We start from the raw sequence: 14,750 nt of genomic DNA on the forward strand, positions 1-14,750 counted from the left end.
TATAAACGAATATAGGTTATCAGCAGTATGCGCGTTTACAGTACATCGCTCTACTATTTTGACAGAAATGATGAAACTGGCTGCATGTGTATGGGACTGGAAACTACGAAGTAAAAATGTCGCCGTCAAACTGCGTCACGTCCAGAGAAGAATACTGCTTAGGGTGACAGGCGCTTTTAGTAACAAATGGAAACCCATGTCGAAATCGTCAACCATCAGGACAACAGAGCATCGCTTTCATAGGGCATGGGGCCTTTCTATGCAGCAGCTAACTCCATCTTTTCCACTGGCGATCGTGGCGAATAGATGCGATCACTAAATAACAAACAACATTGCGAGACGTTTTGCCTACTGCCTGTCAGAGTGCAAATTCACGTTTGCTGCTAAAGGGGTTGCCTAGCGCCAGGCGCCGGCGTCTACAGACTTGATGCTCAGTAGCGTTATTGGATGACGTTTTCGAACACGGGGTCCTGTCCTCGATTTGTTCCTCAAGTCACCCTCCACAACACTTCGATGTCTGTCGCAACATTCCTGGAACATCCTGTATAGTTATAGGGATTAGTTATACAGGGTGGCACAAAGAAAAGTGGCCCTGACGAGTGGATACGACTGGACGTGAAAATACGCATATAACCACACCCCATGACCAACAGTTACTGCCAACTGGATGGAACAACTACCCACACAGCACATTTACACAACCTTCCCGCCTGACGGAGTTCTTGGCGGAGATCTGTCTGGTCACGGCCCTAGCAGGCCACCCAGGTTACCTGATTTGTCAGTGTGCGATTACTTTGTATGGGGAGCCCCCAAGTCTAAGGTGTATCGCAACAACCCTCATAGTCTTCAAGAAAATTAAATGAGTGTATGGCATCATTTGCCGGGAGGCCCCATCCGGGGAAATTTGGCTGCCAAGCGCAAAGCTTATTTCAGTCGAAGCCACATGGGGCGACTTGTGCGCCGGTGATGAGGATGAAATGATGAGGACAACACAATACCCAGTCCCGCTTGCATCGGAGGCGAGCACGTTACCACCCAGCTAAGCAGGCAGATAGTCTTCAAGAGGTGCAGCAGAGCATTTCGGATGAGACTGCACGAATTCCGGCAGTCTAAGCCTTCAGCAGCTTGTTGACCAAGGTCCAAGAGTGCCAAGAGATGTATGGTAATCACTTTCAGCGTCTGATATAGTGAGGTTAGTACTGTACTTCCTTGCTCTGCTCTGTTTCTTTGTGCCCTGGAATACTTTTCTCCAGGCCACTTTCGTTTGAGTCACCTGCACTTAGTTTTTCTTTAATAGCTGAACATAGATTCTGACTGCCAGATGACCAGTTGCTCCAGCGATACCAAGTCACAGTTCCAATACAAAATAGCACATGTACTCAAAGTAACATAATACTGACTTTTAGTTTTAAGTGGTTATTCGACTTGCACTGGGGGACGAGACTGTAGGCATTGTTTAACAGTAATAAATGAATAAATATCCGGTGTACTTCAACTGCAATTTAAATTTGGATGCTGGTGTCACTGCTCTCCCAGGCAATTTAAGTCTCCCACTATGCACGAATGCACTTGAAAATTCACAAGAAGTTAAGCATGTTGTACTTTTCCTGTTTGTATACCTCAGTCGATAGAACATTTGCGTAAGAAAGACAAAGGTTCCAGTCTCGAGGCTCGGTTTGGCAAACTATATTAATCTGCCAGGAAGTTTTGTACTTTCATGTTCGTCCCTGCACTGAAAGCCGATGGAGCTTAGCTGTTAAGACACATCTTGACCAGAGGAGATTGCTGTACACTCCTTGGGTAAATATTAAGAGAGGTGTCGGTAACGACGGAGAGAGAGCCTTCTGTAGAAAAGCGATGTCGATGTCTGTATCTCACAGGTGTTCATATTATATTCATGGCTGAATTATTCTACTTACGTCATCTGTGGTTGAGACATTAGTCGGAATGTTGGGTGGCGATATAATTCAAATCAGGGCATATTTGGGTCATATTGTAGTTCTTGTGGGTTGACTGAGCCAGTTAAATGTGGTATTAACGTAGTATAGTCGACACTGTTGTTCTCCTCCGGGACGTATCTATCAACTGCTTTACAAGGATCAGTGGCTGATTTTTTATTCGACTTTTCTTACTTTGGTTTGACTGGTTTTGTTTTACTTCAGACAGATGAATTTATGTTGGGGTCACAGTGACGCATTGGAACGAGGTTGACCTTGTAGTGTTACGTTTTGAGAGATACGTATGAATTCTGGCAAATTGTCTAGTGACTTTATTTGATGTGAATTTGGTTCCGTTTAGCTATCGTTTGCTGTTATGGGGTACCTGATTACTCAAGTGACAGTGTTTCGTCCCCGTTTGGTTATACTAATTATGTGCGTTGCCTTAATAGTCCTAAGTCTTTATACTTTTCGCTCCTACCGTACACCTGTTGAAAATCTGTTGAAGAGGTCCTTGATAATATGATGGGTGACAAGTGCTTTTGGATAGGAGGGAGATTTAATTCCCGTATGTTGTTAACTAAGTTTTTTGATTGAATATAATGTGAACATACAACCTCGTAAGCTGGTTTCCTCATAGTATCTGGGAAAAGATCGTTCTTAGTCCCATCAAGTAGTATTTGAAAGCTCCCCATAAACGATGGAGCAAGCTTACACAGATCTATCCGTACCAAACTCTCGCCTTAGAAATCAGTTAATTGAGTGTTGGCAGCTCACTGTTTGTGCTTAACTTGTAAAATATTTCCGTATCCCGCTAAAGATAGTTGCAGTTGTCTATCCGGCATCTTAAGAGGCACGTTTTGCGCTCCGTTTCCAAACTCAGTGCGGCAGGTGTGACCGCAACATTTATTATTTCACCCATGAAGGTCACGAATTCTGTTTCACGCATTAATCGTATACGAAACACAGAACTGGTAACTTTTGTCAGCATCCAGAACTCACGTAACCCAAAAGATTCATGCGACACTAATTTTCTCACGTTCCGCAATGTGTCGCTACCTATTGCATCCAGTTTCAACGCTCTGCGTCGTTAATAGGTGAAGTTAGCCTTTGTTTCCCTGAGATCCGCAGTGGAAGAACAATAAAGTGATGTCGAATTTATTAATTTAGTCACATCCTATCTCTCTTGAAACAGTCCTATTTTATTTTCAACAGATTATTAAAGAAATATTAGTCCATTGCAGCACTAAAATGGTACTTTCCGCTATTTTGTAGTATAAGTTTTATATGTGTCATACACGGCACTTAGAATTTGTATCTCATTAAATCATTTGTTCAGTTGCAAATATTCAGCACTAACTTGCTATCAGTGTTAGCACATTTCGCTATTACTGAACGATGGTAAAGGAAGCAGCTATAATAATAAAATATTTATTATAATGACGACAGTAATAATAAAAAATAATTATTTGATTTAATTCAAAATAAGTAAAACTTTTACCTATTGCCAGAAGATGAGATACGTCATGAACTGGAGAAGCCATTCGACTTTGATATGAATCTGTCATAATTTGATGAAATGTCAAGCTTGTATTTCTTTATGTACGAAGAAAAAGGTGACACAATACTAGGAAGCTACGAATGTTTAAATAATGGAGGCAAAGTTGTGATGATATTAGAAAAAACATTATCTGCAGATGATATTGTGACTATCTTTTGCAGGTCGTGTTATTTACATCGACAGATAATTTGGATCCACTGAGCTGTTGGACTGTCTTCAGTCTGAGCGAAGTTAGGAGGCAACTGGAAACATGCAGCCAAGCAGAATTCCAATTGAGAATAAGCTCCAACCTGACAATGAAATGAGAAAGACAGGCCATGATGTTACCGACTAGTCCATTTGAGGAGATGAACAGATTTCTGTTGTCAAAGAGGAATAGCCGCTACTTCGTCTGCAGAAGGCAAAATATCTGTGGGACAATGCAAGTAGTGATCAAAAAAAGAAAGTATATCAGCATTAAAAGACCACAAATAATTGACAGTTGCAATGAAAATATGGAATGTGTCAATTCATTTGACTGCATCATTGTAGCATACACGCAAGCTGCAAGAACTAGAAAGTGGACAGTTAACTCAATATTATTTCTTTATTTTGGCTGTGCGGGACTACAGTGCTCTGAAAATGAAGAGCCAATAAATAACGGGTTATCTTAAATTGAAGATTCGGATATCAGAGTGGTTGGACCATACTCAAAAAGGGACCTGTGACAACACAAGAGAATACAGTGAAGATGATGTAGATGCAATAATCAGCCCTCCACCAAAAAAGAAATTCCCTGTGCCACAACCAAGCCAACAAAAGAGGAAGACAAGAGTATTGCAGCGAGGTGACAAAAGTTATGGGCCAGCGACACGCACTTATACAGATGGCGGTACTACCGCGTACACGAGGTATAAAAGGGCAGTGCGTTCGCGGAACTGTCATTTGTACTCAGGTGATTCAAATGAAAAGGTTTCCGACGTGATTATGCCCGCACGACTGGAATCAAGAGACCTTGTACGCGGAATGATAGTTGGAGCTAGGCGTATGGGACATTCAGTTTCGGAAATCGTTAGGGAATTCAGTATTTCGAGATCAATAGTGTCAAGAGTGTGTCGATAGTACCACATTTCAGCCATTACCTCTCACAACTGACAACGCAGTGGCCGACGGCCTTCACTTAACGAGCATGAACAGCGGCGTTTTGCGTAGAACTGTCAGTCCTAACAGACCAGCAATACTGTGTGAAAATAATCACAGAACTCAATGTGGGACATACTATGAACGTACCCGTTACAACAGTGCGGTGAAATTTGGCGTTAATTGGCAATGGAAGCAAACGACTGACGCCAGTGCCTATGCTAACAGCACGACAACGCCTGCAACACCTCTCGTGGTCTCGTGACCACATCGGTTGGACCCTAGACGACTGGAAAACCGTGGAGTAATCAAATGAGTTCCGATTTTAGTTGGTAAGAACTGATGGTAGTGTTCGAGTGCGGCGCGTGCCTCACGAAGCCACGACTCAAGATGTCAACAAGGCACTGTGCAAGCTGGTGGAGGCGCCATAATGGTGTGGGCTGTGCTTACATGTAATGGACTGAATCCTCTGGTCCAACTAAATCGATCATTGATTGGAAATGGAATTCTTATGGATGACAATGCCCCTTGTAATCGGGCCACGATTGTTGCCGATTGGTTTGAAGAACATTCTGAACAATTCGAGCGAATGATATGGCCACCCACATCGCCTGACATAAATCCAATCGAATATTTGTAGGACATAATCGAAAGGTCAGTTCGTGCACAAAATCCTGCAGCAGCTACACTTTCCCAGTTGTGGACGCGATGTGATATTAGGAGGTATCCCATGACTTTTGTCACGTCAGTGTGTATGAATGACCTTGCAGACAATGGTAATACAAAACCTCAAACTTTTAGCAATTTATGCAGTTATCTATAGCGAAGTACTGTCTGATACAAGCTGCACCAATATTCACTCACTTTTTGATAAGCTTTCGAAGTGGTGCAAAAATTGGCAGCTTGCTTTAATTGTTCACAAATGTAAAATTTTGTGCTTTACTAAACGAAACAAACGTAGTATTCTATGACTCGGGGAGTATAACAGTTTGTTGAGATATGAAATGGAACGAGCTCGGATACGGCAGGATACAGACTTCGGTTCATTGGCAGGATATTGGGAAGGGCTCTCGTGAAGACAAAGTTAAACTAATTACGGCATGCACATAGGCACAGAAGCAGTACTGTTTTCCAGCGCTCCATATGCAATTGGAACGGGAAAAAAACCGAACACGTAGTACCATGCTACGTTCCCTCTGCCATACATTTCACACTGGTTTGCAGAGCATGTATGTAGAGGTAGAAGATGATCCATGCGAAGAATATCCTAAAACTGCAACAAGAGACTAAGACAGCAAAAAAGTGTACAATATCGTAAATAACGGTGCATGAAATAGCTGTTGCCATTTAAGTACCAAATGAAAAAAATGCAGAGAAAAAGTTGAAAAAACTATGGTCACGATGGACGTTACCTTCGTTAAATACTGACAAAAAAGAATTCAGCCGGTTTTTAATTTCATAGTACCAATGAGTCGTGGATCCATCACTTCACGGCAGAGACGAAGCAACAGTTTAAGTAATGGGCGTCACATCAGTAAATAAAATAAAATGATTACATCTACCTGCTAGGGTATCACCAGTGTTTTCTTGGGCGGAGAACGGACTGTTCTAAATGATATGTCTTGCAAATGACAAAACGGTAACTATCGATCAAAAAAAATGGCTCTGAGCACTATGGGACTTAACATCTATGGTCATCAGTCCCCTAGAACAACTTAAACCTAACTAACCTAAGGACAGCACACAACTCCCAGCCATCACGAGGCAGAGAAAATCCCTGACCCCGCCGGGAATCGAACCCGGGCGTGGGAAGCGAGAACGCTACCGCACGACCACGAGACGCGGGTAACTATCGATCACTTCCCCAGTCTTCTGGATCTGCTACATCAAAAATTACGTGCCCGGTCACAAAGGAACTTTGGCAGTCAGAAACTGGGATATACGAATTGTTGGAATAAGGATATTATACGTCAAATTTGGAACCTTCCAACTGCCATTGTGAGGTAACGGGCGAATTGTGGCGCCCTGAAAATTTCTAAGTTTGGACAGGCTGCTCGGCAAGCTGGGGCTCGTCAGCAACCGCATGGTGCCGAACGTTGGCCGAAGTAGCCCCAGCGCGTGGTCCAGGCCAATCACGTGGCTGGGAATTCCATGTTGATGCTGTGTCGAGGACTGTGCTTTGTGTCGATGAAGGAGATTTGTATGCCGGGCGTGGCAAACAGGGCGGACTTAGTGAAACCATAATGGCAGACATTTCACAGTTCATGTAGAAATTAATAATAGCCAGAGGAATCATGATACCTTAAAAAGAAACATATACATTATCATTATTTGCACGACAATTCTGATGGTGTAATCATATTTTCAGTATCTTTATTAGTTTAGTCTCTGACTGTAAATTATACAAGTAACACCCAGCAACGAATTTCCAAAATCTAAACGGTTCATCCGATTTAGTCGATCGATGTGTCTTTAGAAAGCTATTAGTGTAAACCTAAATTGGCATGAATTTCAGGCATGTAACTTGAATATTACATGAGTTACTGGAGGTGAAAGTGGCCGATTACTTTTGATCGCATCAGGGCATAAGTACTTCGCAGTTACACGAAAAAACGGTAGCAGCATGCTTATAAATACATTTATTCGTCTATGTCTTCGTTTATATCCGATGTGTGCTATTCATGAAGAAATTGGTCAAATATTGACTGTGTTGTAGAAAGGACAGACACATTAGGCTACTGGCCATTTTTGTTTCTATTCCTTTGATGTATGTTAATGTAATTTGTTTATGTATTTAATATTGTGTGTTAGAATCAATATGTTTGTGAGTGTGCGTTAGCTTGGAGACATGGTGGGAGCGCTTTAGCCAATCACAGCGCTCGATACTATGGTAGGCGACTACCGAAGTCAATGGAGAGACTGTATGGAGGTGGGGGAGTAGCATCGGGTGGCACAGGACGGGGGAGTTCTGGACGGGAAGGCGCGACGGAGGGTCTCATGGAATACTTGAAGAGTGTTGAGAAGTTTGCGCGTGGTCGCGGGAGATAGAAGTACTTCGGAGTGCCGACTTGTGCACTTGTGAGATTTCCGTGGCTTCTGCAGTGAAGACGTAGTATGCGTTTAGAAGTGAATATCTAGAGAGTTATATTGTTGCTCATAACTAATTACGTGAAGTAGGAATCTATTGTTTCCCTGTTACTCAACTTACATTTTATTTAATTGCTGGAGTGTTTTGCAGAAATAAACGGCATTCTTAAAAGTAATTCTGCTATCGTACTAATCATTTAAAGTCGTTAAAATAGGACCTGCAGATTTTATTTAATTGCAGTCTTTCATTTATGAATTTTTATGTTACATTCAAAATTCGCTATTGCTGAGTGATAGGAACCCTCGACCATTGTGCGGTTCTGGCGCTGCAGTCCGGAACCGTGGGACTGCTACGGTCGCAGGTTCGAATCCTGCCTCGGGCATGGGTGTGTGTGATGTTAGGTTAGTTAGGTTTAAGTATTTCTAAGTTCTAGGGGACTTATGACCTAAGATGTTGAGTCCCATAGTGCTCAGAGCCATTTGAACCATTTTTGAACTTCGACCATTCGATTCAGGTGTGTATTCATATTGTATACTGTAGACTCAGCAGTATTCGGGATGAAATGCGGCAACTACGAATCCCACCCCCTAGACAACGAAACCAGCCAAAACTATTAATACACTCCTGGAAATGGAAAAAAGAACACATTGACACCGGTGTGTCAGACCCACCATACTTGCTCCGGACACTGCGAGAGGGCTGTACAAGCAATGATCACACGCACGGCACAGCGGACACACCAGGAACCGCGGTGTTGGCCGTCGAATGGCGCTAGCTGCGCAGCATTTGTGCACCGCCGCCGTCAGTGTCAGCCAGTTTGCCGTGGCATACGGAGCTCCATCGCAGTCTTTAACACTGGTAGCATGCCGCGACAGCGTGGACGTGAACCGTATGTGCAGTTGACGGACTTTGAGCGAGGGCGTATAGTGGGCATGCGGGAGGCCGGGTGGACGTACCGCCGAATTGCTCAACATGTGGGGCGTGAGGTCTCCACAGTACATCGATGTTGTCGCCAGTGGTCGGCGGAAGGTGCACGTGCCCGTCGACCTGGGACCGGACCGCAGCGACGCACGGATGCACGCCGAGACCGTAGGATCCTACGCAGTGCCGTAGGGAGCCTGCACCGCCACTTCCCAGCAAATTAGGGACACTGTTGCTCCTGGGGTATCGGCGAGGACCATTCGCAACCGTCTCCATGAAGCTGGGCTACGGTCCCGCACACCGTTAGGCCGTCTTCCGCTCACGCCCAACCATCGTGCAGCCCGCCTCCAGTGGTGTCGCGACAGGCGTGAATGGAGGGACGAATGGAGACGTGTCGTCTTCAGCGATGAGAGTCGCTTCTGCCTTGGTGCCAATGATGGTCGTATGCGTGCTTGGCGCCGTGCAGGTGAGCGCCACAATCAGGACTGCATACGACCGAGGCACACAGGGCCAACACCCGGCAACATGGTGTGGGGAGCGATCTCCTACACTGGCCGTACACCACTGGTGATCGTCGAGGGGACACTGAATAGTGCACGGTACATCCAAACCGTCATCGAACCCATCGTTCTACCATTCCTAGACCGGCAAGGGAACTTGCTGTTCCAACAGGACAATGCACGTCCGCATGTATCCCGTGCCACCCAGCGTGCTCTAGAAGGTGTAAGTCAACTACCCTGGCCAGCAAGATCTCCGGATCTGTCCCCCATTGAGCATGTTTGGGACTGGATGAAGCGTCGTCTCACGCGGTCTGCACGTCCAGCACGAACGCTGGTCCAACTGAGGCGCCAGGTGGAAATGGCATGGCAAGCCGTTCCACAAGACTACATCCAGCATCTCTACGATCGTCTCCATGGGAGAATAGCAGCCTGCATTGCTGCGAAAGGTGGATATACACTGTACTAGTGCCGACATTGTGCATGCTCTGTTGCCTGTGTCTATGTGCCTGTGGTTCTGTCAGTGTGATCATGTGATGTATCTGACCCCAGGAATGTGTCAATAAAGTTTCCCCTTCCTGGGACAATGAGTTCACGGTGTTCTTATTTCAATTTCCAGGAGTGTATTTCAACGCTGGGTCTGAGGGTACGTAGTTGAGGGCCACATTTTTTTTTTATTTGAAAGCCCGCGCAATCTACAGATCCTTCTAAATAAATTTGTGATTAGAAAACCTTTCTCGGTTGCATTATGCGTGCGAGGCCGCTGCCGCTTGCTGATAAGTGCCCGAGACCTCGCCGGCAGTAGCGCTGGCCTCCGGGATAAGACAGCGGGCAAGTCATTAGCGCACAGCGAGCGCCAGTTAACGGATAAACACTGCACGCGGCCGCCGAGTGATTCTTAACGCGTGTTGATGACTCTGCGAGTCTAGAGCTGGCGTCGAAGCAACTCTGTGACCGTGTTTCCATGAAGCGTTTGTTTTGTAAATGCTGCCGCGTTAACATAACAGCTGTAAGAGTGCAAGTGTCTTATGCACAGTAAAACACGGCTACTTATCGTCGTGATGTCAGTGCTACGCAGTGATTCCAGTCTAACAAAACCCTTTATTTACAATCATAGAGCTCATTGTAATATGAGTTTACAACAAGTTAGATCACACATATCAACGTTACCTCAAGTAAAAGATGTAAGCGTCTTTGTGTATATCAATCATGGAAGTATAATAAGGGCAGGTGGCGCTAGAGACTTCGGCTGCATTGCTTTGAAGCCGGCGCCGCCGTGTTAGTAACCGCTACACATGAGGTGGTTACTGTTCACAGTTGCTGCTCGTTCTTAATTTCTGTTGTGTCCGCGCAACACTTGTTTAACTAGTAAATATTACAGTGCTTTGTGAATAACATGGTGTGAGGAAGGCATTTTTAGACGTTTTAAAGGCGTATTTGATCCAGTAATACGATGAATTTGACCTCGTTAATGTAACTTTCATTCTGTTACACGTTTCGAATTACGAGAACGTGAAGTATGTGATGTAAAAAGGGCTGCCTTCATAAACCAGCAGTTTCCTTAGTATAAATGACTATACTGATGTTCTGTCTATCACCTCTTTGCTAAAATACTGAGAACATACCTTGCTATGTTTGGACGGTTTGCAGTATTTCCTTCTCATAGCGTTCAACCCGAGTGCTCTTCGAGCTGTACTGACGGCAAATCTAATGTCAAATTACAGAAATAAAACCACTACAGTAAAAGTAATTAGCACAACTAAAATTTATGTATAGAAAAGAAAATATCGCTTGAACGAGTCCACCTACGAATGAAATGTGGTTCCTCCACACTTTAGGCTACAATCAGAACGCCTAGTACACCTGTTAATAACGCAAGCTGGTAGTTTTTATCAAAAAACTTCCACTGGAAGCGAATATTTGGGACGACTAACATAGCAGACGTCGGCTTCAAGTTTGTGGCGTCGTGACAATTCTCCACATTATACATTCATGATATCAGTACCCAACGCTTATTGTCCTTTCACACGATAAGTATCTAGATACTAATCAAAATCAAGAAGTGAGAACTCTCATTCTGAACAAAACTTTGGGAGTTTTACGAAATCAGAAGAAGCTAAACCACAAGACATTCCTTTCCTCTTACAGCCACCACTACTACATACGCTGACGAGCCAAAACATTACGACCACGTGCATAGTAACTTGTTGATCCATCTTTGGAACGCAATACGTCACCGGTTCTGCGTATCACGGATTCGAAGTTTGTTGGTAGGTTTGTGGAGGTATGTCGCACCAGACGTCCACTCACAACTCGTGTAATTTCCCTAAACAACTGGCAGCTGATCTTTGTACGCGGCGATGGTGCCTGATAGCCACCCCAGCGAGTTCCATTGGATTCAAATCAAGCGAATTTCGTGGCCAAGGCATCAACGTGAGCACGCTATCATGCATCTCAAACCACTGTAGCACGGTTCTCGCTTTCAGACACGGACAATTATCCTACTGGAATACGACATCGCCGGAGGGGAAGACATCGAGCATAAATGGGTGCAGATGGTTCACAGCTGTCAGCGTGTCTTCGATTGCTACCACAGGTCCCATGATGCGAGCGTCCCCCATAGCATAATACTGCCCCACCAGCCTATGTCCTTGGCGCGGTGCACGTATCGCATCGCCGTTTACGTGGATGACAACATTTGTGGAGACAACCATTGACCTGATGTAGCATAAACGTGATTTCTCCGACGAGTCAACACGTATACATTGATCCTCGGTCCAATCTCTACTATCCCGAAGCCACTGAAATCGTAATTGACGATGTCGTGGGGCCACCACGTGAGCACGTAGGTGACATCTGCTGCGGAGGCCCACGTACGATGAAATGTGTGCTCTTTCGGCAGAGATGCCACAGATTGTCACCTATACTGCTTTACAGAGCAGACGAGCCTCCAAATCCCACTTTCCGTGAAGAGTCGTGGACGTCCAACCACTTACCGACCAGTGGTAGTTTCACTGTCATTCTACCACTTTCCATAAATGCTCACTACAGTAGTGCGTGAACATTTGACTAACTACGCAGAATTCGAGATATCCGTTCACAGGCCCTGAGTAATAATAATCTGCACTTTGTCATAGTCGCTTATGTCAGTAGATTTCCCCATTTGCGGCCCGCGTTGTCACTAGAATGACTCCCTATCCGTCTTTGATCCACTTATTAACTTTCCTTACCGTGTCACGTTGCCGCAACGACACCAGGGCGATATCTAAACTGGCGGAGGGCAGTGGTCATTATGTTTTGGCTTATCAGTGATAGGTAACTAATGATTCAATGCAGTTAATTAGTGGATCTAGTACTGGCTTCGGAGGTAAATTTTTTTTTTAAAAAAAATCTGAAATGATGCAGAGAAGATTAGTTGGCTCCTGCGCAGGATGAGACGTAGAACCGTAAAGGATCCCCTTCGAAGAAAAATATGTATTTAAAAAAAATACGTCAAATCCACAGGTCTGTGTTTCAATCCTTCTTCGGTCCTATGTTTCCTTTATAATTTATGACTTCCTTCACCTCTGAGAGTCATTTGGTAGTGAGATTGCAGGTGCCCTTGCAACTGACTGTCTAGGACAGTTCTATGACACATGGAAGGTCGGAGGAAACTCACCTCCAATACGAGTATGCCTCGTAAAGCACTGCTGTGCTCAAACCAACCTTAGCGTAGCCAATAGTTTTACTTCTTTTTAGTTGCAATCACATGGATAGTTAACAACTAATAAGGAACTTCAACTAGCATTTTAACAGATCCACTATAATAGATTACGCTCATAAGAGGCACACTGTGGCAGGAGGATACAGGAGTACACTACCGAAATCTACCGGTGCCAGTGCAGGAGGTTGCCAAGACGAAGCGTAGCGGAGAGCTGTCCAGGGTAGTGTTTATGCTCCTTGACCACGCCCCAGTGTCCTCCTGCTATGGCACCCACTGACTTCTTCCACTTTCCTCGTATGCACAAATCATCCTGTGGCAGGCACTTCCAGAATGACGACGAGGTGATTTTTGAGGTGGTCCGTTTCCTGTACAGCGAAAATACGGACTTCTACAACTGCTACCTCCACTAAGTCATCCATCGCTGGGGAAAATGTAACGCATTGAAAGATGAATATGGTGACAAGCACCCATATCCTCACCACGCTTCATTGTTAGGGCCTCACTTTTTCGGTGTGATAATTAAAACTTTATGACTACTCTTCGTATTTAACGATAGTTATGCCGACCGGAAAAATACGGTAACCACAGATAGAATGATAGAGACCGGGCCCTCTACCAAATCCATTTCTTCAGTGACGTTATTCTAAAAAACCTCGCTAGAGAACCTCTGGTTATAGTTGTAACATATCACTTCCAAGCTGCCCAGGTGCTGTAGCTCTATTTCGGTGTGGTAATCACTTCAGTCAGTTTCCTACGGCTGGGGGAAGGAGGTTTTCTCATCTTGAAGAGAATGGGATGGATTTTCCCTAATCTTTCTAAGCGGTTGGTTTCACGTGGATCGAAGTTTCTCCATGACGGCCGATACAGAAGGGGTTGTTAACATCCTGTTGGATGGCAGTGACTTTCAGAAGCACTGTAAGCAGGAGCAGGTAAATGTACAAGGTCGGTGTCTAGTTTCGCTCCCGTTTCCTGATGGCTGCAAAACTGACATTTTAGACAATTTCGTGAAGAAGTGGAGAGACCAGCCCTCGCGTGGTTGAGGCGGCGAGTCAAGGCTCTCTGGGGCGTAGTTTGTGTTTTAATGTAGTTATTATTTCGGAGTTCTTGAGTGAGGAGTACATCTGCGATCAACGGAGTTAATTTTCCGGTACGGAAAGTATTCAAAAGTGCGTTCCCGTGCGTGGGCGTCGAATGCTGCTTAGACGTTTTCTTATTGTTCTGAGTGAGAGCTGTGGAGTAATGAGTGTGGACGTTTTCGATGAGTGAAGAGCTCAGCTATCTGGGCGGTACGAGTTTAGGAATCTTAGCTGAAGATAATGAAGTAGGAAGAGCGTTTTTAATTATTAAGCAAAGTGAAGCTGACGACCCTTATTTCATGTGACTAGACAATGTGGTACAGTAGACAATTAATCCGGGTCAGCCAAAGATGATTCAGATTAAAACCACGGAGCAGTAAGCCGCGTCATCGGTTTCGTACATTACACATCATCAACAAACTGTGAATTCAGGCAAAGGCCGCGAGTGATATTTCGCGTAATGTCACGGAAGGTTCTAGAATGGGAGAAAGGAACGTTTCTTACACCCAAACCTCCAGATGTCAAATACTGAGATCGGTACCAAACGTCGTACGTCGAAAGAGTATCAACCAAAACACCGATTTAGTTCGTGCCATGTGCTGTCGTTCACTAGAAAATGCGCAAACGGTAATTAAAAGTAGCACTAGGACTACGGAGCACAGGAAAAGAGTATCTGTGAGCAATTGTTTTGTAGATCAAGTATGGCTGAGTTGGTAGAGCGTGAGGTCATCGTACCTAAGGTCCCGCCTTCACACTCCACTGATGACAATTTCTTTTCACTGTTTACTCGTGAAACTGTTTGTGCGAGAACATTTTCCAGACATTTAAAAGGGATTTTGGGAGTTCGT

General features: G+C 44.7%; 1 protein-coding gene across 1 annotated transcript in view; it reads left to right on the forward strand.

Annotated features, from left to right (window-relative positions):
• The first annotated feature begins 10,081 nt into the window (after window positions 1-10,081).
• LOC126146225 (uncharacterized) overlaps window positions 10,082-14,750 on the forward strand; it is a 42,976-nt gene continuing 38,307 nt past the window's right edge. Inside the window, exon 1 of the mRNA XM_049915607.1 lies at window positions 10,082-10,423. Coding sequence (XP_049771564.1) covers window positions 10,419-10,423 — 5 coding nt within the window. The 5' untranslated portion in view covers window positions 10,082-10,418. The remainder of the gene's footprint in view (window positions 10,424-14,750) is intronic.

This window comes from Schistocerca cancellata, chromosome 2, assembly GCF_023864275.1.
Source record: "Schistocerca cancellata isolate TAMUIC-IGC-003103 chromosome 2, iqSchCanc2.1, whole genome shotgun sequence".
NCBI classification, from domain to species: Eukaryota; Metazoa; Arthropoda; class Insecta; order Orthoptera; family Acrididae; genus Schistocerca; species Schistocerca cancellata.